The sequence below is a fragment of the Anolis carolinensis genome, chromosome 5, assembly GCF_035594765.1.
Source record: "Anolis carolinensis isolate JA03-04 chromosome 5, rAnoCar3.1.pri, whole genome shotgun sequence".
Lineage (NCBI taxonomy): Eukaryota > Metazoa > Chordata > Lepidosauria > Squamata > Dactyloidae > Anolis > Anolis carolinensis.
In genome coordinates this window covers 124936540-124962738 of record NC_085845.1, presented here as the reverse complement: position 1 = coordinate 124962738, position 26199 = coordinate 124936540, and the positions used below count along the sequence as shown (strand labels likewise).

The window sequence follows — 26199 nt, the reverse complement described above, 5'->3', positions numbered from 1 at the left end:
AAACTTTGAAATTTGGTGGGCTAAAAGTGGTAAATGTGTTCTAACACTGTAGCAAGTTTCATCCCAACAGGTTTAAAAATGAGGGAGAAAGGAGCCCCTGAATTTTCCCCAATCATAGTAATTTAATTATGCGCAATTACTGTAACAAAATAGTAATGATATTTCATTACTCTAATTATAGTAATAAATGTGGTTCCCAACCTGTGGTCCGTGGACCATCAGTGGTCCCAAAGAACTAAAATATGGTGCACGGCCTCATCGCTGCAACGCGAGTGACTGGTCTCACAAAACCCTCTTATAGTGCAAGGCAACTGGGATGTCGAGAGGGGAGAGGCTGACTACTCACAAAAGGTGGGACAACAAGCCTCCTGACTGCTGCTTCTCCTACTCCTCCCTTTCCCTGAAAGGAGCTGTTCCATGTGGCACCTGAAAGCAGGGGTGCCTTGGTGTCTTTGTTTGTAGGCCTGTTCCTGGGGTGATTTGGGGTGCTGATTCAGAAAATTGCATTGGATATGATTTTCTGTGAGCGAGCAAATGGCAACTACTGGATGGCATATATCCTGTATCAGAAACTAGAGCTGATGTGGTCTATGCAATGCAATTTTCAGAATCAGCACCCCAAATAACCAAACTGAATCTAAAGTTGACCAAAATTTCATTCGTAACCCTTTTGGTATGAATGTTGGAGTGGTCACTGGTCAAAAAAGGTCGGGAAACACTGTTTTAGAAATGAAATGCCAGCACTCCCCAGTTTTGTAATGACTTCCAAACCATTTTTGATGGATCACATGTACCTAGAAAATACATCCTGTATATCAGATATTTAAATTACGATTCACAACAGTAACAAAATCACAGTTATGAAGAAGCAAGGAAAATAATTTCATGGTTGGGGGTCACAACATGAGGAACTGTATTAAAGGGCTGTGGCATTTGGACTGCTGGGAACCACTGCCCTAAGCGCTGTTGGGTTGCATTTCCCATTTCCTCCATTCTGCATTGTAGTTAATAATCAAAAGTGATGGGAATTGTTGTTGGATACCTTCTGGAGATCCAAACTGGGGAAATGAAAGAGTGCTGACAACTGTATTGTCAAAGGCTTTCATGAGTGGAATCACTGGGTTGTTGTGAGTTTTCTGGGTTGTATAGCCATGTTCTAGAAGCATTCTTTCCTGACATTTCACCCACATCTATGGCAGCCATCCTCACAGGTTGTGAGGTCTGTTGAAAAACTATGCAAGTGAGGTTTATATATCTGTGGAAGGTTCAGGGTGGGAGAAGGAACTCTTGTCTGCTTGAGGCCACCTTGATTAGCCCGGCAGCTTCAAAGCCTGTCTGTTTTCTGCCTGGGGGAATCCTTTGATGGGAGGTGTTAGCTGGCTCTGATTGATGCCTGTTTGGAATTCCCTTGTCTTCTGAGTGGTGTTCCTTATTTACTGTTCTGATTTTAGAGTTTTTTAAATACTGCTAGATAGATTTTTTTTTCATTTTCATGGTTTCCTCCTTTCTGTTGAAATTGTCCACATGCTTGGACTGGGCTCTACAGGCTAGCAGTGGTTCTCAACATGGGGTTTCCAGATGTTTTTGGCCTTCAACTCCCAGAAATCCTAACAGCTGGTAAGCTGGCTGGGATTTCTGGGAGTTGTAGCCAAAAACATCTGGGGACCCCAGATTGAGAAGCACCGGACTAATGGATACTCATTAATGGATAATCACTTCGGATATCAGAAGAGCTGCAAGACCAAGAGCAAGCCAGGTGAGTAAAGACAAAGATCCTTATTTTGACACCTCTAACAAAGGATTTTCCCCAGGCAGGAAATAGCCTTTGAATAGGCTTTGAAGCTGCAAGGCTGTTCAATGCTAATCAAGGTGGCCAATTGTATCATTCACACCTGCCTCCTACAGTCAAGAGTTCTTTCTCCCATCCTGAACCTTCCACAGATATATAAACACCACTTGCATAGTTTTCCAACACACCTCACAACCTGTGAGGATGCCTGGCATAGATGTGGGTGAACTGTCAGGAGAGAATGCTTCTGGAACATGGCCACACAGCCCGGAAAATTCACAGTAACCCTGCATTAGGAAAGTTGAGAACCACTGATAACAGGAACTTTGTATCTAGCTGATTAATAACAGTATGAAGTAGCAATGAAAATAATGTTATGGTTGGAGGGTCACCACAACACAAGCAACTGTAACAAAGAGTTGCGGATTTAGGAAAGTGGAGAACCACTGCCCTAAGTGCTGTTGGGCTGCAATCATATTATATTCAATATATTATAATCAAATAATATTATGATGTAATACAATGTAATAATAATTATAATTCACTATTATAATTGTATATTTATATTACATGCAATATTACTAATAATATTGCAATATAGTCGTATAATATAATAATAATAATAATAATAATAATAATAATAATAATAATAATAATAATAATCTTTATTTATACCCCGCCACCATCTCCCCAATGGGAACTCGGGGCAGCTTACATGGGGCCATGCCCAGAACAATACAATATAACAAAATATAATAGAACAACAAATCATAGCACATTAAACAACACAATAAAAGAAAATATACACTACATTAAACAAGATCAAAGAACAATAAAACCAAGGGCGGGCCACATGAACACTAGATTAAAACTCGAGGTGAGAAAGGAAGTAGGAGTAAAAACCACAGAGGACAGGATCATAAAGTGGCGGTGCGATCTGGAGGACAAATATTGAAGGAGAGCAGCAAAAGGGATGTATGTAGTGATTACTCTCCAAAGGCACAACAGAAGAGCCATGTTTTCAGGTCTTTCTTAAAGGCTGCTAGTGTGGGGGCTTGCCTAATCTCACCGGGCAGTGAGTTCCACAATCGGAGGGCCACAGCAGAGAAGGCCCTCTCCCTTGTTCCCACAAGGCGGGCCTGAGATATTGGCAGTGGTGACAGGAGAGCCTCCCCTGACGATCGAAGGGATCGGGCAGGTTTATGATAGGAGATACGGTCACGAAGGTAGGTGGGTCCCAAACCGTTTAGGGCTTTATAAATGATGGTCTGCACCTTATATTGTATGTATATACAGTAGAGTCTCACTTATCCAACATTTGCTTATCCAACGTTCTGGATTATCCAACGCATTTTTATAGTTAATGTTTTCAATACATCGTGATATTTTGGTGCTAAATTCGTACATACAGTAATTACTACATAGCATTACTGCGTATTTAACTACTTTTTCTGTCAAATTTGTTGTTAAACATGATGTTTTGGTGCTTAATTTGTAAAATCATAACCTAATTTGATGTGTAATAGGCTTTTCCTTAATCCCTCCTTATTATCCAACATATTCACTTATCCAACGTTCTGCCGGCCCGTTTATGTTGGATAAGTGAGACTCTACTGTATATTTGTAAACCGCCCTGAGTCCCCTTCGGGGTGAGAAGGGTGGGATATAAATGTCACTAATAAATAAATAAATAAATCCCCATTTCCCCCATTCTGCACGGTGGTGGGTAATAATAAAAAACGATAGCAGTTGTTGTTGGATACTATCTGGAAATCCATACTGTGTGGAAATGAAAGAGTGCTGACAACTGTGTTGTCAGAATCACTGGGTTGCTGTGAGTTTTCCAGGCTGTATGGCCATGTTCCAGTAGCATTCCCTCCTGACGTTTCACCCACAGCTGTGGCAGACATCTTCATAAGTTGTGAGGTCTGTTGGAAAACTATGCAAGTGGAGTTTATATATCTGTGGAAGGTTCGGGTGGGAGAAAGAATTCTTGTCTCTTGGAGCATTGAATAGCCTTTGTTGTTAGTAGGATTTTAATACGTATGACGTACTCTGATTGTTGTTTATGTTGTTTATGTGATTTTAATATGTTGTAAGCCGCTTTGGGTCCCGTGAGGGGAAAAAGCGGGATATAATAATAATAATAATAATAATACTAACAACTTTATTCTTGTATCCTGCCCCATCTCCCTGAAGGGACTCGGGGGCAGCTCATATGGGGACCAAGCCCAAAATACACTACAAAATACAACAAGATACATTTAAAACATATAAATGTACAAAATCAAAGGCATATGAAATACAATAAACAACATAATCATAATAACCAATAACCTTCTAGGCACAGTGAGTATAATCAGGATTGGAGGTAAGGCAGTAAGATTTATTTATGTGCAATATCTTGCAACCTCAGAGCTGGACCAGAATAAAGAATATAAATAAAGTTTTATTTATTTGTATTGTCGAAGGCTTTCATGGCCGGGATCACAGGGTTGTATGTTTTCCGGGCTGTACGGCCATGTTCTAGAAGTATTCTCTCCTGATGTTTTGCCCACATCTATGGCAGGCATCCTCAGAAGTTGTGAGGTATTTATTTATATATATTTAAATATTTATTTGTTTGCTTATTATTTCAGCTTTAAGGTCTGAAAGGCTATTCAATGTTCCCCCAGGCAGGAACATCCAGACCTTGAAGCTGAAAGGCTATTCAATGCTAATCAAGGTGGCCAATTGAAACATTCACACCTGCCTCAAACAGACACTCTGAGCATTCCACAGATATATAAACCCCACTTGCTTAGCTTTCCAATATACAGTAGAGTCTCACTTATCCAACATTCTGGATTATCCAACGCATTTTTGTAGTCAATGTTTTCAATGCATTGTGATATTTTGGTGCTAAATTCGTAAATACAGTAATTACTAAAAGGTATAGGTTTGCCCTGACGTTAAGTCCAGTCATGTCTGACTCTGGGGGTTGGTACTCATTTCCATTTCTAAGCCGAAGAGCCAGCGTTGTCCGTAGACACCTCCAAAGTCATGTGGCCAGCATGATTGCATGGAGCGCCGTTACCTTCCCGCCGGAGCAGTACCTATTAATCTACTCACATTTGCATGTTTTAGAACTGCTAGGTTGGCAGGAGCTGGATCTTACAGCGGGCGCTCAAGCCGCTCCCGGGATTTGAACCTGGGACCTTTTGGTCTGCAAGTTCAGCAACTCAGCGCTTTAACCCACTTCACCACCGGGGGCTACAGTAATTACTACATAGCATTAATGTGTAATGAACTAGTTTTTCTGTAAAATATGTTGTATAACATGATGTTTTGGTGCTTAATTTGTAAAATCATAACCTATTTTGATGTTTAATAGGCTCTCTCTTAACCCTTCCTTATTATCCAACATATTTGCTTATCCAACATTCTGCCGGCCCGTTTATGTTGGATAAGTGAGACTCTACTGTACATGCTTTATGCCAGTGCTGGAAGTATTGAAGCTAATTTGTGTAATTTAAAGAGTTCAAAGTAAGATTATAGCATAGATGATGTGGGAATATCATGAAACTGGTAGACCCTCACAACCTCTGAGGATGCCTGCCATAGATGCAGGCGAAACGTCAGGAGAGAATACTTCTGGAACATGGCCACACTGCAAGGGAACACTCACAGCAGCCCAGTGATTCCAGCCATGAAAGGTTTCGACATACATAAGGAAGTACTGTAGTTGTTGGATACTAATTGGGCCCCCTGGTGGTGGCGCTGGTGTTAAAGCGCTGAGTTGCTGAACTTGCAAACCAAAAGGTCCCAGGTTCAAATCCCAAGAGCGGAATGAGCACCCGCTGTTAGCCCCAGCTCCTGCCAACCTAGCAGTTCGAAAACATGCCAATGTGAGTAGATCAATAGGTACCGCTCCGGCGGGAAGGCAAGGGCGCTCCATGCAGTCATGCCGGCCACATGACCTTGGAGGTGTCTACGGATAACGCCGGCTCTTCGGCTTAGAAATCGAGATGAGCACCAACCCTCAGAGTCGGTCACGACTGGACTTAACGTCAGGGGAAAACCTTTAACTTTACCTACCTACTTGGGGAAACTAAAGAGCCCTGAGAACTATTTATTCTAGTTGGCCCTCTGCAGCCACGGATTCCGCTTTTTTTTTTTTCTTTCGTGTCCGGAGCAACCTGAGTTGCTTCTGGTGTGAGAGAATTGGCCGTCTGCAAGGACGTTATTCAGGGGACGCCCGGATGTTTTGATGTTTTTACCATCCTTGTGGGAGGCTTCTCTCATGTCCCGGCATGGAGCTGGAGCTGATAGAGGGAGCTCATCCGCGCTCTCCCCGGGTATGATTCGAACCTGGCAGCCTTCAGGTCGGCAACCCAACCTTCAAGTTACAAGGCTTTAATCCTCTAGGCCACCGGAGCTCCTGCAAAGGGAGCTTGGGACAAACTAGAGCGAAAGCGTCGCTCAGCCTTGGCGCCAAAAGTCCCTCAGGCGAAAAGCAAGGGCGAGGCGCAGCGGCCGGGTCTTTCCTGGGCTTACCTTCGGGGTTGGTGCTGACGAAGACCCGGACGCTCCTCCCGCTGGGCGCCAAGTGCGAAGGCAGCGCCGACAGGTTCCCGGAGAAAGCCGCCCTCCGCAGCGCCGAGTCCCGCGGGGAGGACACCTTCCCCGCGCCCCCCGTCGGCCACATGGCCGCCGCTGCCGAAGAAGCCGCCACCGCTGCCCGCCGGGCCGCCCGCCTCCCTCGGCCGGGCTGGAGGTCAAGGGGACGCTTTCAGGCGAAGGCGGCGGAAAACATGCCTCTCCCGCCAAAGGGAGCTCGGCTTCGCCTCAGGGAGGCATGATAACAAGCAGCGGCGAGGAGGCAAAGCCTTTTCTCTCAGTCAGCCTCTACTTCATCTGGACTGAGGCGGGAAGCAAGCAGGCAAGCAAACCCAGTGCGTTTCCCAACCTACTTCTTCTTCTCTGCGAAGTTGTGCAGAGAACGAGATATTTTATAGTCCTGTCAGGCTGCACGAGGGGCTCCCAAACCTCCTCCTTTTCTCTGTCTCTCCTTCACAGAGGTTCGGACAATCCAGGAGGAAACGGCGAAGGGCGGGCTTTGTTTGGCGGGGCGATGAAATATTCAGGAAGGTTTGGCGCCCGCCGTGCTTTTCCTTCTTTGGCGGAGAGAGGGGCTGCCCCCAGCCGCAGAGCCAACGGAGAGAGGGCGATGCAGCTGCCTCCGCAGCAGGCAGGCGGCATATCTTGCCGCGCTCTTCAAGGGATGGGATGTTCCCCACAGAGAGAGACACACACAGACAGACACACACATACGCAGCCACGCAAAGCAGCGCTTCCCAGGATCTCTGCACTCGCTTTCTGAAAGTTTGAGCTGAATAGCTTGACAGCTCCCTCCCTTTCCTACACACACACTGCCCCCATCTACAACGACGATTGCTTTAAACTGAGGTAGATAAGACCACAAACTCCATAACAGCCAGTGAAGAAAGCCCTTCATGCTCTATGGCAGGGGTCCTCAAACTTTTTAAGTGGAGGGGGATTCACAGTCCCTCAGGCTGTTAAGAGGCCGGATTGTGATGAAATAGTCCAAAATTAGGATCGTTGTTGTATGCCTTCAAGTAATTTCAGACTTAGGTCAACCCTAAGTCTAACGTTTAGGGCAGAGGCCAGGTAAATGACCTTGGAGGGCCCATGGGCCTTAGTTTGGGGACCCCTGATCTAGATGATCTCATAAGACCATAGGTAAGCAAAGAGATCTCCAAAGACCATCTAGATCAGTGATGGCCAACCTATGACACACGTGTCAGCACTGACACCTAGCCATTTTTGCTGACACACTGCCGCATGCAGATTGATTGGATGACTATGTCTTTTGTGGCCAAATTTGGTGTGATTTGGTCCAGTGGTTTTGTTGTTTACTCCATGGGAATTATGCACATTACATTATATATCTATATCTATATCTATCTATCTATCTATCTATCTATATATATATATATGGGTAATGAAATTTCGGCCAAAACAACAAAACTACACATCCCAGAAACACTAAACTTGGCAGCACAACCCCTCATCCATGCCTCTATGTTCATACAACAAAAAGAAAAGAAAAATAAAGTCCTAATTAGAGGGAGAGGAATAATTGTTTTTATCCAATTGCTGCCAGTTAGAAGGCTAAGCTCCGCCCACTTAGTCTCCTAGCAACCCACTCAGCCCAGGGGACAGGCAGAGTTAGGCCTCACTTAGGCCTCTTCCTCACTGTCTATAAAATACAGATTATCTGATTTTAACTGGATTATATGGCAGTGTAGACTCAAGGCCCTTCCACACAGCTATATAACCCATTTATAATCTTACATTATCTGCTTTGCACTGGATTATCGTGACTCCACATTGCCATATAATCCACTTCAGTGTGCATTTTATACAGCTGTGTAGAAGGGGCCTCATATAATCCAGTTTTAAACAGATAATATAACATACTTTATTTCCCATACCACCATACTTTGCCACAGCAACGCGTGGCTGGGCACAGCTAGTCTCACTTATCCAAGCTTCACTTATCCAAGCTTCTGGATTATCCAAGCCGTTTTTGTAGTCAATGTTTTCAATATATCATGATATTTTGGTGCTAAATTCGTAAATACAGTAATTACAACATAATTACTGTGTATTGAACTACTTTTTCTGTCAGATTTGTTGTATAACATGATGTTTTGGTGCTTAATTTGTAAAATAATAACTTAATTTGATGTTTAATAGGCTTTTCCTTAATCCCTCCTTATTATCCAGGATATTAACTTATCCAAGCTTCTGCCAGCCCGTTTAGCTTGGATTACTGAGAGTCTACTCTGTGTGTGTGTGTGTGTGTGTGTGTGTGTGTGTGTATATATATATATATATATATATATATATCTCATTCTATTATTATTCTATTATTATTGTAGTATATTATCATATTATTATTATTATATTATTCATTATTCATGACTACATTGAAACTAGAATAGAAAGAAATCAGCATGGAAACTGCAAGAGGTACCATAGATTGTTGTACATAGAAATAATGGAAGTAAATTTTTTTTTAGTAATAATAATAATAATAATAATAACAATAATTTTATTTTTGTACCCCGCCACCATCTCCCCAGAGGGACTCGGGGCGGCTTACAGATATAAAACCAGCATACAGTAATATCATATACAAAAACACACAAATAAATTTGGTTTATTGAACAGTTATATATTACAATTATATATTTTTGTTATTTAAACTATACATATTGCGAAATTATGGTTTTTTTTCTCGAAGTGACACACCACCCAAGTCATGCTAGGTTTTTTGGTGAATTTTGACACACGAAGCGCAAAAGGTTGCCCATCATTGCTCTATGGTGTGTCATCATCACGATCAAGCTGGATTGCCTCTGTAACATGTGTCAATCACAAGGCCCCCAGCTGAATCCAGCCCCCCCATGTCATTTTATGTGGCCCTCCAGATGCTGGAATGCAGTGTTCCCTCACTATTTTGCAGTTCCCTTATTGCAGATTCACTGTTTCGTGGTTTTTCAGTAAACTCTAAAAGACTATTATAAATCATTAAAAAATTACAATTTACAGCCTAAGGAAGGGAGGAAGGATAAGCCACAGGGAGAGAAAAGGAGCCCAAGTTATATTTTTATATTTTATATTTTTATATATATACAGTAGAGTCTCACTTATCCAACATTCACTTATCCAATGTTCTGGATTATCCAATGAACCCTAAAAACATTTATGTGGAGCCAAAATCTTTTATGGGTTTAGGCTGGGCCTGTAAAGGTCTAATCCAGCCCTGAATTGTGTAGATTTGGGAGATGATCACTGCCAGAGAGAGGGAGTTGTGACCTTAACAGCTTTCTCCCTCTCAGTTAGCCTTCCTCCTCTAGGAGTAGTGGAGAGCGCTGTCCTTTCCTCAGTGCTGAAAACAGATTCTATGCCCTGCCTGGTTGACTTTTCTACAATGAATTGATGGTAACATCACTTGTTTTCAGAACGGAACAATGTGCAGGCCAAGGATGTAGCTATCAGGAGGGAGAGTAAAATGAGGGCATTGACTCCCTCAAATATGAATTGCTCCCCCCGAAATGTTCCTTTATTCCCTACGTTTCTAGCATTAGAAAGAATGGGACACTGAAGGCGCATCTCTAGACTGTAGAATTAATGCAGTTTGATAGCACTTTAATTTACCATGGCTCAGTGCTAAGGAATCATGAAAGTTGTAATTTTACAAGGACATTCACCTTCTCAGTCTAAGAGTAATACTACTACTAATTTTTTATATCCCAAAGGGACTTGGGGCAGCTTACAAAACAGCACATAGTAGTGCTGTAACACATAAAATACAAGTTAAATATATCAACATTGGTGACCTCACAAGTTAGAAATCCCAGGATGTCATGGCATCAAGCCATGGCTGTTACAGTGGTGTCAAATTGCATTAATTCTACACTGGAAATGCCTCCTGACGATCATGCACACCTCCAAGCCTTAGGTCACCTGTGTTCACATTTCTTTGGTAGCTTTGCCTGTCTTTTTTATTTGGATGCTTAAACCATATTTCTAAATGTTCAGCTGAAGTTTGAAGATACTGCAGTGCTAGAAGTTTAGAGACTGAAGGGAAATTTCTAGCTGTGAGAGAATTCTTTTGAGGGGCAATGCCTTTCTTTGACTCCTCTTTAGCACCCTGTTGTGATCATCTAGATGACCATCAAATTCACCAGTCATGCAAGACCAATTGGGAATGTTAGAACAAACTGAAAAAAAGATCCCCCCCCCCCAATTTGCAAGAGATATATTCCTGAACCTACAATGGAAACAGAAAGCTATGAATAATAGCAAAGCCTATTGAAATGAATTATTTCCATTGTAACTCACCATAGTCACCCTGGGAGACCTAGAAAATTGCTAGGTCCTCTGGAGTGACGCTATGGTAATTTCTGACAAAAGCGTATCATAATATCACTGGAAGACCTAAAAAAAATCCTACAGAGGGCATATTTTGTTGTATGCAGATAGGTGAGAATGTGGGTAGTGGTTTCATGGGTACTGAGATTTATTCTGAAACACCCACTCAACCAAATGAACAAGTCCTATAAGTAAGTATAAGCGTGTTGTAACAAGCTACACAGATTTTACATGGATCATTTTCTCCCACTCATTCCAGGCAAAGGATTTGCATTGCATGAATCAGCCCAGAATACCTACTCTCCAAAGAGCCACACTGACCAAATTCACCAAGAGTGCATCAGTCGATGCGAGTGATACAAAAAAGCCACAATATTCTATAGCAACCTTCCTTTCCTCACCTCAAACAAAACATCAGTATGCTGCCAAACAGTCCTAAACAGCCACTTTTGAAGTACAGTAGAGTCTCAGTTATCCAACATAAACGGGCCGGCAGAACGCTGGATAAGCGAATATGTTGGATAATAAGGAGGGATTAAGGAAAAGCCTATTAAACATCAAATTAGGTTATGATTTTACAAATTAAGCACCAAAACATCATGTTATACAACAAATTTGACAGAAAAAGTAGTACAATACGCAGTAATGCTATGTAGTAATTACTGTATTTACAAATTTAGCACCAGAATATCATGATGTATTGAAAACACTGACTACAAAAATGCGTTGGATAATCCAGAACGTTGGATAAGTGAGACTCTACTGTAATAATGTTGGTGAAATTCAACACTTTTGTAATAGTTATACCCACTAAGCTCACCAGAATTTTAAGTTCACATGAGCATCATCAAGAAGCCACAAAATTTCACAGGTATCACTGTATTCAAGAAAGCAGTCTAGAATTTCCACTTTCCAAATACATTGGTACGTGGAATATTGCTCTTGATGGTACCCTTCATATAGTAACAATATGGAAATATATATGAGCACTAGGAGACCATTTTCCTTTTCAGTGTACTTTGACTAAAATTTAACAGCTTTGCTCTGGTAAAATAAAAGTATTTTAGGGCCAGTGCCACCTCTTTTTCTAAAATACTACATAGTTACTGTATTTCACCACGTAATAGTTGCCACTGCATAATCATCACATTCCCTTTTTGGCTCCCCCTCCCTTTTCTCATGCCATTATCTCAGGTAGTTTTAAACAAAACAAAAACAAACACTGAGCCCTTTCTCCCTCCTCTCCTCTTCCCTGAAAGACAGTTTAAACGTGGACCCTTTCCTCCCTCATCTTTGTCTCAGAGGTAAGAAACTGGCAAAATAAGGCACCAATTTTATTTCATCACGTAATAATCACACCTCTTTTTACAACAAAAAAGGGATTATGGGATAAAATGTGGTATATGTAATGATTTAGCATGCCGAGTTTTCTGTAATTTGGCAGATATATAAGAAGGTCCCTTGTAAGGTGTGTGACATATACAAACAGTAATACATAGGGTCTGATATACATCTCTGCAAACAATTCAGAATTTCTAGGCTAAGATTTTCAGCTATTTGATTATTTATTTATCTTAATTGTATTTTAACTGATGTGTTTTAATGCTTCTGTAAGCTTACCATTTTTTAAATCATGTTAGAAGCGAATTGAGACAAGTTGTTTCTGGTGTGAGAGAACTGGCTGTCCTTAGAGACGTTGCCCAGGGGACGCCCGGATATGTTACCATCCTGTTAGGAGGCTTCTCTCATGTCCCCACACAGAAAGCTAGGGCTGACAGATGGGAGCTCACTCCATCTTACAGATTCGAACCTTCAATGTTCAGGTCAACAGTTCAGCCGGCACAAGGGTTTAACCCAGTGGTTCTCAACCTGTGGGTCCCCAGATGTTTTGGCCTTCAACTCCCAGAAAAATCCTAACAGCTGGTAAACTGGCTGGGATTTCTGGGAGTTGAAGGCCAAAACACCCGAGGACCCACAGGTTGAGAACCATTGGTATAACCCATTGCACCACCGTGTCCCCTTTAAGTTTAATGCCATAATAATATTTAACTGTTTGTGTTTTTAATTGTAATGTGTTTTAAATGTGGGCCAGTTTGGGTTTCAATGGCCATTGGGTTTCACAATGGTTTCAATGACAATGTTGTAGAAACCCCACATTGTATGTCTACTTTTATGTGGAGTTCACAGCAAAATAAAAATCTAGGGGAGTAAAGTGTTCTGCTCAGATGCTTCAGAGTTAAATATGTAGGCTCAAAATCTGAGCTATTGCTGGAGTCGCCAAAGGGGAGAGAGAATGTGTGTGTATTTTACATAAATCTATTGATATTGTGTAAGGTTATTTTCCCCTTCTGGGGGGATGATTCAGAGTTCATTCTAAGCATTGTCTACATATTTGCTTTTGAAATCATGACCTTAGGATACTTCCCTGCCCTATAGACTTTAATACTGAGACAGAAGAAGCCAGAGGTATGGAAATGCAGCCTACAAGGACATTATTGATCATCCTTCAAGTGCCTCCCCCAATATTTATATTATTGAACTTCCTCTATTCAAAATGCTCTCTGTACTGTTTAGGGACTGGGAAAAACATGGAATTTTGTTTTTGTTGTTTTGGCCTCCTGGGCTGTTTTAAGCTGGTGGAGGATTTTTTTTAAAAAAAGGCACAATTCCAGGTTTACTTCTTAATTTTTTAAAATAAAAACTTACCTGGGGCTGGAATTACTCAAAGGGCCAAAAAACATAGTGAAATTGAATCCTAGAGGGAACTACAAAAGGTAAAAACAAAAACAAAAAAAACCAAGACCAAAACCAAACCCCATGGAGGACAGCTTAGGGCATGGCCCTTGTGGTCTGGTAAAAGGGTAATATAGTCCTGGACAGTTTCTCAGTTCTAGTGCAGATAGATACCAAGCATTGCAGTGACATATAGAGGAGTAAACTTAGTGGATGGAGATCCAAGTTTAAATCATTTATTTCTGGTTCAAGCAGGAGCTGCAACAAAGCAAAGAAAATGCATTTCTTGAAATCTAGATGGAGGGTTTTTGGAATGTTTTTATTATGGCTGACACTTGAAAAAGCATATTCACTCATCCTTTGTTCTGTCTCATCTTGCTTATTTATATTCTCCTTTTACTTTGGTCAATATTGAAATTACTGCTGTTGCTGTTAATTGTTTTCAGATCACTAACAACGCTAAGAAAATGAGACCCCCAAGAGTCTTCATCATCATAAGTTGAAGTTGAGTTCTTGAAAATGTAGGTTTCCTTGACTGAGTCAATCCATCTGCAATTTATTCTTCCTCTTTCCATCTTGGCTTCAGCTTTACTAAGCCCAAATACCTTTCCTAATGAGTTATAGCATCTCATGATATGGCCAATGTATGATAGCCTTAGTTTAGACATTTTTATTTATTAGTCTTTTTGGCGGTCTATGATGTTTACAGAAGTTCCCTTCCGTACCACATCTCAAATGAGATCTTCCTGAGTTAATTCTCTGAAAATACATAGATCTAGAAATAAATATTTTATACACTTCGCTAAGGTGAGTCTGAGAGAGAGTTGACTTGTAGTATTGTGCAATATTGCTGATGTTTGCGAAGAGGAAACGGGGAACATATGGATCTCCAGGGGTTGTGTGGCAGCTTATTTCATCCATAATCAACATATCTAGTGGAGAGGGACACTAGATATACTCCCCCCCCCAAAAAAAACCATTTCCTATGAGGCTCTAATATATTGGATACCAGTCTCTGTAGCATATGCATAAGTCATAATATTTTCCTCTAAAGCAGTAATGGGAGAAGTATCAATAAATAATCCTTAACTAGGCGGACATGACCTTTATATACTCTTTCTTTTAGAGAACTCCTATCATGCCTCTATGTGATTTAAAATTAGGCGAAAATGGGGTTCGGTGGGGTCCCTCAAACTAGTTGTGACTTTTATTTAATTTTGTAGATCTAAGGCAAATGATCAGATGTGTTGATACTTTCTCTATATTTTTTAACCTTTGTGTTATTGTGTAGTTGCATTCAGCTGCAATTGTTACTGACACATGTTGTCAGCAACAAGTCATTTCAGAACTAATCTGAAAGTCGTGACTCAGTTTTTACCTGGAAGCACAGCTTCAATTGTGCCTTACATAATTTAACAAAACATCTCATGTCATTTGTCAGTGTTTTTTCTTAAAATTGTCAGAATCATATGTGAACTATTAGAATACATACAAGACTTTAACAATAACACCTAGAATTAAATTGTTGCTGTATTTAGTTGCTGGAAACAGAGACCGTATCACAATTGACCTGAATAAATTGCAACAACTATGACCATAACTCTAATCTGTCACAAAAATAAAGAATGTTATTAGTTTAGCCATCATTTTTCAACTAATTAAAATAATCTCTAGTTTCTTTCAGGTCATGATGCTGCCTACAAGGAACAAAATATCCCAGTATGCTTCTGCCATCCCTACTTTATACATTAATACAATTTGGATGACAGAGAACACAACCTGCTCTTGTAGCTATCAGTTATGTTTGCTTTCACCTTCAGGAACTGTTTCCGTATTGACTTGTCAGTTGATGAAACACCAACATAAATAGTAGAGAAACCCTGTGCAGCATGCTTGACAGAACTCACATTGAACACTGGCAAAGCTTATTTAGCTTGTTTATAGCTGTGAAGAAATGTTATTTTGTTAGGAAGGGGAGATAACAGAAAATAAATGTGTTTTCTGAGATTGAATCTTCATATTTCTAGATGTAAAGGTAACCCTATTCGAGTTTATAATACTGTCATAGGCAAAACAGATTGTCTGATATGCAACGTTGGGAAACATAACATTGGAGACATAGCTATGATGTCTTCAGATGTTTTCAAAAATCTTATTGTTTTAACCTCATGGCCCCTCTCTACAGAGTTTCCACTTTTTAAATAGTGGAGAGCAGAGTGGTTTTTTGTGTGTGTGTGTCAGGATCAATTTGAGAAACTGCAAGTCGCTTCTGGTGTGAGAGAATTGGCCGTCTGCAAGGACATTGCCTAGGGGACGCCTGGACATTTGATGTTTTACCATTCTTGTGGGAGACTTCTCTCATGTCCCCGCATGGGGAGCTAGTGCTGACAAACGAGAGTTCACCAGGACTCCCCGGATTTGAACCGTCGACCTTTCAGTCAGCAGTCTTGCCAGCACAAGGGTTTAACCCATTGCGCCACTGGGGGCTCCAAGTGGAGTGGTGAGAAATGATGGATCCGACTCTCTCTGAGTCATGAAACTATGATACAGGCAGCTTCAGAGGCCCTGTAACAATTGGGCTGACCACACATGTAAATTCCAATTGTTGCAGTGTTATAACTCTAGATTATGACTATAAATACTGAACAGAACACTGGTCCTAATTTATGTTTCCCTGGTGAATTTCTGATAAACATCCACAATTTCAGTTGGAAGACAATTTAAATTCATTTTCACATATACTGTATACATATACATGGCTCCTCCAAACAGGGCAAATGTGTCAAGAAATTGTATTAACTGGCATATTTCTTGCTTTTAAAAATAATCTAAATGATATCTCTGTTGCCTCAGACTTTTTCTGTTTGCAGCACCAACTGCAACATTTTATTCCCATCCTTAGATGGTTTTCTGTTTGATTCTGAGACATAGGGCAATCCAGACAGTAAAAAGACCAGACAGTGTAAGGTTTTATTCCTTTCTTTCCAATTTTATTTTGGCGATTTCTACTTGTTTTGTTTACTCCAAACTATTTCCTGTCAGCTCTTGGTATAGCTAGAGATTTTTTTACAGCTCCTCAGGTTGGTTTATTGTAATTAAGTATACATTTGGAAAGAACAGGAATAAAATCTGGGACTTTTCAATCAGTTTGGATGCTCCCAAAATGGAACAAAATGTTTCTTGCTTGTTTGCACATTTCTTTTCATTTTTTTAAAAAAAGAGTTTTAGTGCTATAATGCATCAAGATGACTATATCAAAGTACAGGCAGTCCCCAAGTTACAAACACATGCATGCTTTGGATTTGGATATCATAGAGAAGTGTTAACACCCCTGTGGTATTTGTTTTGCTGTCTATGCCCCTGTTCAGAAGATTTCATCTCACTTTCTGTCACTGTGATCATTAGATTTTGAAAAAAATATGTATTGTTGTATAAACAAGGATTGGTGATAAAGCTTCAGTGAAAAATTTCCCTTCCAAGGGGTAGATTTCTCTCACTTCCTGTTGTCTCACCCCATTCTTAACTATGAGCATTTTGTAAGTTGGATGTTTCTAACTCAGGAACTGACTGTATATTCAAGTTTAACAATATCCTGAAAAGTTTTATTTCAGATCCTAGAAATTGCTACAAAAAAACCCATCTAAACTAAGGAATGGAACAAGTAGACACAAACAACCAGCAACAACAACCAGCAAAAACTAAGAACCTATGGCCGAAGAACTCATGCTTCTTTAGACCAACGTGGAATATCCCACAGACATATGAATGTGAGTGAGAGCTGCTGAACTTGTCAGGGGTAAATACTCTCATTCCATTTCAGACTTTGATTAAATACAGCCCATGTGACCAAATCAGACTAAGGATGGCACCCATGAGATCCTGATCATGAAATGATAGTACATATATTTATAGCAATTTTACTTTTAAAATCCTGTTAACCACTGAAAATCGAGTTTAGTTGTGGGAGGGAATAAATCATCATAGATTAGTTATATCTGGGGTTATATATATCTTAATGCTCTCATGTTCCTAGCTGATGCTCTAAACCACACGCATCAAATGCAAGGCCCACCGACCGAACTTGGACCGCTGTGTCATTTTATGTGGCCCATGAGGCTTTCAATGCAAGGGCATCATAGTTACATGTATACAGTCCTACAATTACAAATAGCCCTTTGAAGGCAACCATAAGCTTCATGTGGACCTTGGTGAAAATGTTTGACATGCCTGATCTAAACTATCATGTTTGTATTATCGGAACCTGGTAGTTTAATATCTGGGATATATGACTGATTTAAAAATAATTAATACAGGTTGAGTGCCCCTTACCTGAAATGCCTGCAGCCATCAGTGCTTTCGATCTTGGATTTTTTCAGCTTTTGGAATGCCTGTATTTTCATAATAAGATATACTCAGGTCTAAACTCAAAATCCATTTAGGTTGTATATATATCTTACAGACATAGCCTGAAACTACATAAATCATATTGTGCATGAAACAAAGTCTGTGTGCATTGAACCATCAGAAAGCAAAGGTGTCATTATCTCAACCACCCATGTACACAGTACACAGGATTTTGGGATATTTTTGATCTTGGAATTCCAAATAATGACTGCTCAACCGGTAAGTGGAAACAGGGGGAATTATTTTAATTTTTTCAGCATTCCTGTTTTTTGTGTGCACTTTATAGACATTTGCACTTAGAGTCTCAGTGTTTCAATTCTGCATTGCGAAGTCCATTGCTTTCTAACTGAAATGGTAGTGCAGAGTCTACACAAATGAAATTAACATTATGAGAAGAGTAGACATGTTAGTCTTACTGTTGGAGAGTCCACGGGGAAAATGTGTCAGCTGTTACGTAGATAAAAAGTGTGGAAGATGCAGATTCTGCCACTATTTTCCCACTTTTTTGAGTTCTCAAAGGATTTCCACTGTGGAAAATATTTTGATTTAAAATTTTAAACACAGAATACCAGGAACTGCACTAATAGAAATCATGAAATACTCTGATACTCCCCTGAAATCTAGAGTAAACTGCGACTTTGAACAAATGTAAGCAGTTGTGCAATTTCCTATTCCGAAAGTGGCCACAGCTATTTATAACACCATTCTACTTTCCATGGGCCTGGACAGCCTGGAGAAGGGGATGGAACATACCTTGCCTCATTGATTTGTCATTTGTGGTGTCCATCATGCACAGAAAATGGTGTTGGATACTGCTAGGTGTCTGCAGTGATGAAATCTAGAATGACAAGGTGATCGGAGAAGGGAGCAGATAAAGAAGGAAGCGATTTCTTCCCTGCTATCTCTTGCATCACTTTGTCATTCTGGCTACTGAATGGTGTCCATTTATTTTGGTCCGGTGGTCACCGTAAAGGCCAGATTAGCAGCGGGATAGCTAAGAGTTGCACTTGAGCAGCGGTGATCCAGTTCAGGTCCTGCTTGGCTATGTGGCCACCATACATCTGATTGATTATTTTGGGATTCAGCTCCTGAGCTGACTTAAAGCCTTTCCAGACAGGGCCCAAAATGCGGGTCATGTCAGAATTTTTCCTGAGATGTCCAAATGACAGCTCAGATAAAAGAGGATTAATTCAGGACAAAGCAGGAAAACCCTGCTTTGTACCCAAATTAATTAGATACCCCATTAGACCCAGGCCTTTCTGAAAGATCCGGGTCTAATGGGGTATGGGCCCTGTGGGGACTGAGTACCAGGTACTCCTGGGGGCCAGTTCCTACACGCATCGCACACCTTTTGGGCTCATGTAGCTCAAAGATATGAGATGGCACCCACCCCCTTCCCACCCCTCAAGTTTTTTATAAAAAAATAAAAACTTACCAGGCTGCCATGCTTCCTCTCCAGCAGCCCTCCTGGTGCATAGAAATGAGGCGGCAGGGGTTGGGGGGAGGAGGAAAATTGCCTCTCCCCCACCCCTGGTGCATCATTTCTATGTGCCAGGAGGGCTGCTGGAGAGGAGGCATGGCAGCCCATAAATTTTTCTTTTATTTTATGGCTATGGGAGGGGGTTGAGGTGGCCCCATTCCAGCGCAGCACATGCCGCACCCGAGACCTGAAGCCACTTATGACCAGAGCATCACACAAGACTCCAGAGTATAGGCAAATTGTTATTTGTAAAAAAACCCCCACAAAAGATATATAGTAAAAAGCAGGGATAAGGAAATAAGGTGTAGAATTCAAAAACTCAGCAATCAATTGTCTGTTGTAAATCCAAAAGCAAGAAAGTGCAAGAATAGTCCCAAAATCCAAAAACAGCTTAACTCCATAAGCAAAACTTGAACAGGGTACACAACAAGAACATGGAAAAACTCCCAGAATACTTGAATCCTAAAACCAAAACAAGAACTAGAGAACCCAGGCCTGGCTGTAACTTGAAAGCCATGTTGCCTGAACTGAAGAGTAGAGTGCCTGTTAGCTCCTAATAAACAGACATGAAAGCATTACATCTGCCCTGGATTTTCTGCCTTCAGAAAGCTGTGCTGATCTACAAAGCTGGCTATCTACTGGAATTTGCAGGCCAACCTCCTGGCTTAGGTCAATCTCACCAGGTGCATTCCCATTCTCATCAGTTTGTCTTTGCTAGACTCCTTATCTGGAGAGGATGATTCCAACTCCTGGGACTGGCTTTGAGATTCAGAGGCAAATACATTCTCAGGCCCTCTATCTATGCCTGCCTTTCTGTCTAAAACAGTTTCACTTTCTGGCTCTGTATTGAGGATGAATCCCAGGACTTGCATCAGTATGAATCTAAGGAAAGCCCATAATCCCATCTGACTCTAAGTCATCAGAGAACACATCAGCCCCTGACTTCTGTGACTGCTGCTGGGCTAGAACACCATGCTGGAACGGGGTTATCCCCCTGGGAAAGCCAGTGTTTTGGGAAGGGTGTGGGGACATAAACCTGCTTTCTTTAACCTGCTCAGAAGTGGGTTCAAGATCTGTCTGGAAGTGCCTTCTGAGGTGTGGAGTGTAGCCTCTAGCAATGCAGATGGAGGTTACACTTCACATTACATTGGTTGGACATCTTGGACATTCTGCTTTTAATGTTTTTAATTTCTGGTTTTAATGTTTTTAAAAACCACTCCTTGTAATGTTTAAGCATTTCAAACTTCTGGTCTGAGACCATAATAAAATTCATTCAGTCTTACTGATGCAGAATATCCCATTCTAGATAAGTATGACTTTTTCTGGCCAGTACAGAAAAACTTTGATAAAAATTGTTATACATGGGTTAGAGGATACTATAAATATAATGAATACGGGATAACATATTCTAAGATTTGAAAGAGATGTGTGAATGATTTTCTATGTCAACAAGTCATAAACATTGTCAAAGCATTATATGGTTTATTTTGCATTATGCAGTGAAATTAATCAACAGGAAGCAAAATAGTACTTCTGTTCTTATCTGGTACTGCTGAAATGCAAATAGGGGAATATTACCCTTTCATATTTAAGTTTTATCATGGTTTGCCAGTTGGCAGTCATACAAACAATGTTATTTCATCTTCACCTTTAAAGGAAATCTGCCTTATCTTCTGTAACTGCTGCTGTGTTGGTAAAATGTCAAATGGAGTTGTTGTTGTTTTCCTTTTTCTGATTTTTAAAAGAAATGTGGCTGTCTAAAAATGCTCAGTTCCCTTATAGTATAAGAAGGAAAATCTTGCCATATTGTCCCAAATTTTAAGCGTAGGTTGTTAAATCATAACATAATTGCCTAATAATACTTATTAGTAATGATTCTTCAATTCCTCCCCTTTATTTATTAGCAGTCCCCTTGTCCATTTTCCCCTTTCATGTCATCAGTATTTAGCCTATTAATTAAACAAAGTTAAGCAGTTAAGATATCAATAAGTGAGTTAAAATATGTGATCCCTCCCACTTAACTAAAATGATTTAATAGCTATTTATTTTGGATGAATCAAGGTATCTAGTTGGGAAGTGTCTTTGGGATATGGATCTTTCTTTTCCTAGGAAATTCATTGTTGGCCATGCATCTCCACTGCAACTGTGGCTTGAAATTCAGCAGCTGTACTAGTGAATTTAGCAACCTAAAAATATTTTTAAAAGCAGGAGTAGGCACAGTGTGGCCCTGTAGACTCATGGAGACCCCTGGGGATATTTTTGTAGCCCTCAACTCTTCCAAAATCCCCAAATTAATATATTTTCTGACACCCCATGAAAGGAATCATGTTATTCTTTCTGGAATCCTCTGGGTGTAATAGTTTATCCTTTAAACAGGGGGGCGAGTATCTATTTGCCATTTGTTTATGTCTTCAAGTTGTCTGTTGTCCTATTATTATTATTATTATTATTATTATTATTATTATTATTATTATTATTATATGTTTTATCTCCCCAAAGGGGACTCAAAGGGGACCTATGGTGACCCTATGAATTTAATATAGTTTTCTTGGATGAGAGTGGGGCTGACCTTGCTTAGTCTCTAAAACTAGATAGGATTGGTGCCTTTAGGGCAGTGATTCTCAACCTGTGGGTCCCCAGATATTTCACCCGGGGAGAGTGCGGATGAGCTCCCTCTATCAGCTCCAGCTCCATGCGGGGACATGAGAGAAGCCTCCCACAAGGATGGTAAAACATCAAAACATCCGGGCGTCCCCTGGGCAACGTCCTTGCAGACGGCCAATTCTCTCACTCCAGAAGCAACTCCGGTTGCTCCTGACACGAAAAAAAAAAAAACTCCCAGAAATTCTAACATCTGGTAAACAGGCTGGGATTTCTGGGAGTTGTAGGCCAAAACTCCTGGGGGCCACAGACTGAGAACTATTCCCTGCTTTAGGGTATTTTGGCCAGTCCCTGTAGTATTTAAGATCACCATTTAAAGTACTAGTAATTGACTTCCATCCACTTTGATTTTTGTTTTATTTTTCAATAGTCTCCACAGACCCTGGAGAATCCCATGACATAAAAGTGGTCATCAGACTTGCATAGTATTCCAGTCCCAGTTTAAAGCAGCAGAATATAGTTCTTCTAAAGGAAGAGTTGGCAGTTTGCCACCACTTTTTGATGGTTAACTGTAACATCCTTGTTAAAGAGTAAGTCTTACTTGTTTTAAAGGGAATTCTTGATTTGCTTGTGAAATTCAGCATTGTGATATGGAGCTCCTGGGGTGATGAAAATGGAAATAGAAATGGATTTCTTATGAAGAGAAGTCATCTGTGGGAGAATTATAGCAGGAATGAATACTTAGCTTATATACAGTCTGCATGTATGTACAAATAAACATAATACCGTGAGGTTTGCCAGTTGCCCTTTATAAGGAATGCTCCTTATTTGAAGGTTAAAAACTTGATATAGATAATAAGAGGATGCTCTTTATTTGAAGGTCAGAAAGCTGATCTCTTCTAGAGACTGAACAAAATAATAAAAACCACATATTTGGGGGTAAGGATGTAGGCCTTTCCTATGCATGACATAATTTATGGATGTGGACAATATGTAGATTTTAGAGGGAAATTCATGGCTAGGTTAACTGAAATCAACATTTTCTTTTGATATTTAAATAGACGGCAAACTATTCAATAGTTTCTTCCTGATTGCCATGGATTTCAATTCTCCCAACATGCCTTTTTATTTTCTTTACTTGTACATGTAGCAGAAAGTGTAAGTGCTCCTCTTGCTTCTTTGAGACTAAGACCTTGTCTTAATCTAAAAGTGTCCCTGAAAGCTCTGCCTTGAGTAGTTCAGTGATCTCACATTCCCTCCTGCCTAGCATCCTGCTGATCCCTTATTATCCATGTTTCCTGCTTCCTGATGGCCTTATTGTGTTGTATTCTACTCTTCTTGGCTATCTTATCAAATGCCTGTGCCTTTCTGCCACCACTCCTAAGCTGCAATCTCAAGGAAGAAACTATAGACTCAAAATTTCTTCAAGGATCCTTGTAAGATTGCTAAAAGACATTCCTGTTGTGGGAGAACATTGTTAGGTTGCTCTGTCAAATCACACTACCTTTATCTGTTCCTCCTCCTCTCCTTCCAAGTATTTAGGTAGCCAGTACAAGTTAGAATAATTATAGCAATATCCAAACAATAGGTGGTTTTCTGCATTTCGGATAGAGTACAGAAGTGACCAGACTGAGACTCTTGAGTTATATTCATGTGGATTTTGTCCTGTATGTTTCTGTAGGACATTCCCCTGCCCTTTCATATGTATAGATTCTTGTAGCATTCTGCATTAGGATGTGGAGGCAGAGCCTGTAAAATGTGGCTTTGCCTTTTGAGCTCCTGCATGTATCACAATTCGTTCATGATGAAAACATTGCTTCCTTTATTGGACTCTCCAGTTACACAGTCAGCACTGCTTCTGAGACAGTAGACCAGTGATTCCCAACCTTTATTTGACCAGGGACCACTTTGACCAGAGACCACTCTCCAGCATTAGTACCAAAGGGTTGTGAATCAGTTTTTGATCAACTTTAGATTCAGTTTAGTTATATGGGGTGCTGATTCAGAAAATTGCATCGGATAGACTACATCAGCTCTACGGTAGTTTCTAATACAGAACATATGCTATCCAGTAGTCGCCATCTGCTAGCCCACAGAAAGCATATTTAATAAGCCTTGACACAATAAGACAGTTTCGCGAGACCAGTTGCTCTCGTTGCAACAGTGAGGCCGCGGTCCATATTTTATTCCTTGTGGACCACTGGTGGTCCATGGACCACAGGTTGGGAACCACTGTTGTAGACAGTCTCACATTCTACATTGCTAAGACTTTGATTAACTGTGTGAGCCTTCTTAAAGGACTTTATCACATGAAGCTACTATTCCATGGCATTTGTGTGCTGAGGGATAGTGGCAACCTACTAGGATTATCACTATCGCCATTGCGTTACCACAGCCATACTTCCTGTAAAGACAATAACAACAACAATAATAAAATAATTTGTTACCCACCTCTCCTTACAACTTGAAGCAGGGTACAACACAGTCAAAATAAACTTTATTTTTTAAAATAAAGTTTAAAATGTATCTTCACAATAACAGGAATAAGTCGCAATGAGGGAAATCAAGGGAAAGTGAAAGAGCAGATCAATCTTTCTCCTTGATATCACTTTTGTGCTAGCATTCAGGCATAGAAGCAGAGCTGGGATCATTGCAACAGTTGTGTGCTGGTGCCATGGCATGATCAGAGGCTATTGATATGTTTTCCTATCAATAGTAAGAGATAGGTTTGTTGTGAGAAGGTGACAGAGCAGCAATAGCTTGCACATCACATTGTGCTATAGGAATTGTCAATAGAAACTATTAGTTTGCCACCTTATTTGCCGCAGCTAATAATTAGAGTAACCACTGTTCAGATTCAAGTGAGACTTGTGAATGAAAACCTATGATCAGTTCAGTCTCTTCTTATAAATAACCATTAAAGATACATCAGCCTTGTACTGTCTTGCATCTAGTCATCCTAGAAATGTTATAACAGAATTAAAAATTGCATTTCAGAAGATTCTATATCTAGAATGCACATAAGATGCCTGCAGTCAACCTTAAAGAAGACCATCTGTTACAAAAATATCTTCAGTATTTTTCTCTCTCATTTGAATGAGCTAAACTTCCTGTGTAATTAGAGCTCCAGTCTTGGATGCTCTTACTCAAATGTAAGCGTCTTTAAACTTTTACAACTTGCTTCTAAGTAAACATAATTAATTACTGTAGAGACCTTAAATTTCAATGTTTGCTGTGATTAAAACAGTCTTTTTAGTGATTAAGCTCAAGAGTGGAACCTATAAGTTGTGTGTCAACAAGCAAGTAGCAAACATACGGGTTTATAATATAACACCATTGCTATATAAGGTGGCAAGAAGATGCAAAAAGATGAAAGAGATCCTATACATTTAATCATGGCCTATAGGAAAATTCAGATGTTTTAACAAATTACATGTGCTAGAGTTGTGGCTTTTGTGCAGCTCTTAAAGGTGAGGTTCTCTTTTCCATCTGCACACCCTTCTGTTAAAACAACCATTCTGTCTAAATTGCAATCTTTATTTGGAAAATAATTCTCATGTAATTCAGTGATATATACCTACTCTATTTAAAGTAAGAGTATGGATGAGGTGGGCAAAGGAAAATATATTGGATTCAGATGAACAGTCCGACCCTCTATGTCTTTACCCAGAAATGAGTCCAACTGAGTAATTTGTTTTCACTGAACTCAAGTAGAAAGCTTCCCTGCTCAGCACATTAAACCTTGTCTACCTTTAAAAAGTAAAGGTAAAGGTTTTCCCCTGACGTGAAGTCCAGTCATGTCTGACTCTGGGGGGTTGGTGCTCATCTCAATTTCTAAGCAGAAGAGCCGGCGTTGTCCATAGGTCATGTGGCCGGCATGACTGCATGGAGCGCCCTTACCTTCCCGCCGGAGCGGTACCTATTAATCTACTCACATTGGCATATTTTCGAACTGCTAGGTTGGCAGAAGCTGGAGCTAACAGCGGGCACTCACTCCGGTCCCGGGATTTGAACCTGGGACCTTTCGGTCTGCAAGTTCAGCAGCTCAGCGCTTTAACACACTTCACCACTGGGGCTCCCAACTGTCTACCTTTATATTTGGCTATTTTAGGTATCTAGCTATGCCCAGGTTAGGTAATTTGTTAGAAAAAGTCATCCATCCTTTCTAGATTTTATGAATGATCTCATTATAAAATGCATAAAGTTATGGGTAAACAACCATTCCCATCATTCCAAGTTCATCCCC

General features: G+C 40.4%; 1 protein-coding gene and 1 long non-coding RNA gene across 3 annotated transcripts in view; one reads left to right on the top strand and one right to left on the bottom strand.

The window, feature by feature from the left end:
- The window catches only part of nwd2 (NACHT and WD repeat domain containing 2), an 86583-nt gene extending 79457 nt beyond the window's left edge, over nt 1–7126 (bottom strand). Inside the window, exon 1 of one of the 2 annotated variants that reach the window (XM_062982218.1) lies at nt 6326–7126. In XM_062982218.1, coding sequence (XP_062838288.1) covers nt 6326–6476 — 151 coding nt within the window. In that variant the 5' untranslated portion in view covers nt 6477–7126. The remainder of the gene's footprint in view (nt 1–6325) is intronic. The other variant, XM_003226253.4, reaches the window with a different exon arrangement.
- Nucleotides 7127–11809: 4683 nt separating this feature from the next.
- Nucleotides 11810–16306, top strand: LOC134299430 (uncharacterized). Its single transcript, XR_010006643.1, has 3 exons — nt 11810–12039; nt 13915–13989; nt 15143–16306. It is a non-coding gene; the product is annotated as an uncharacterized LOC134299430 (long non-coding RNA).
- Nucleotides 16307–26199: the final 9893 nt, after the last annotated feature.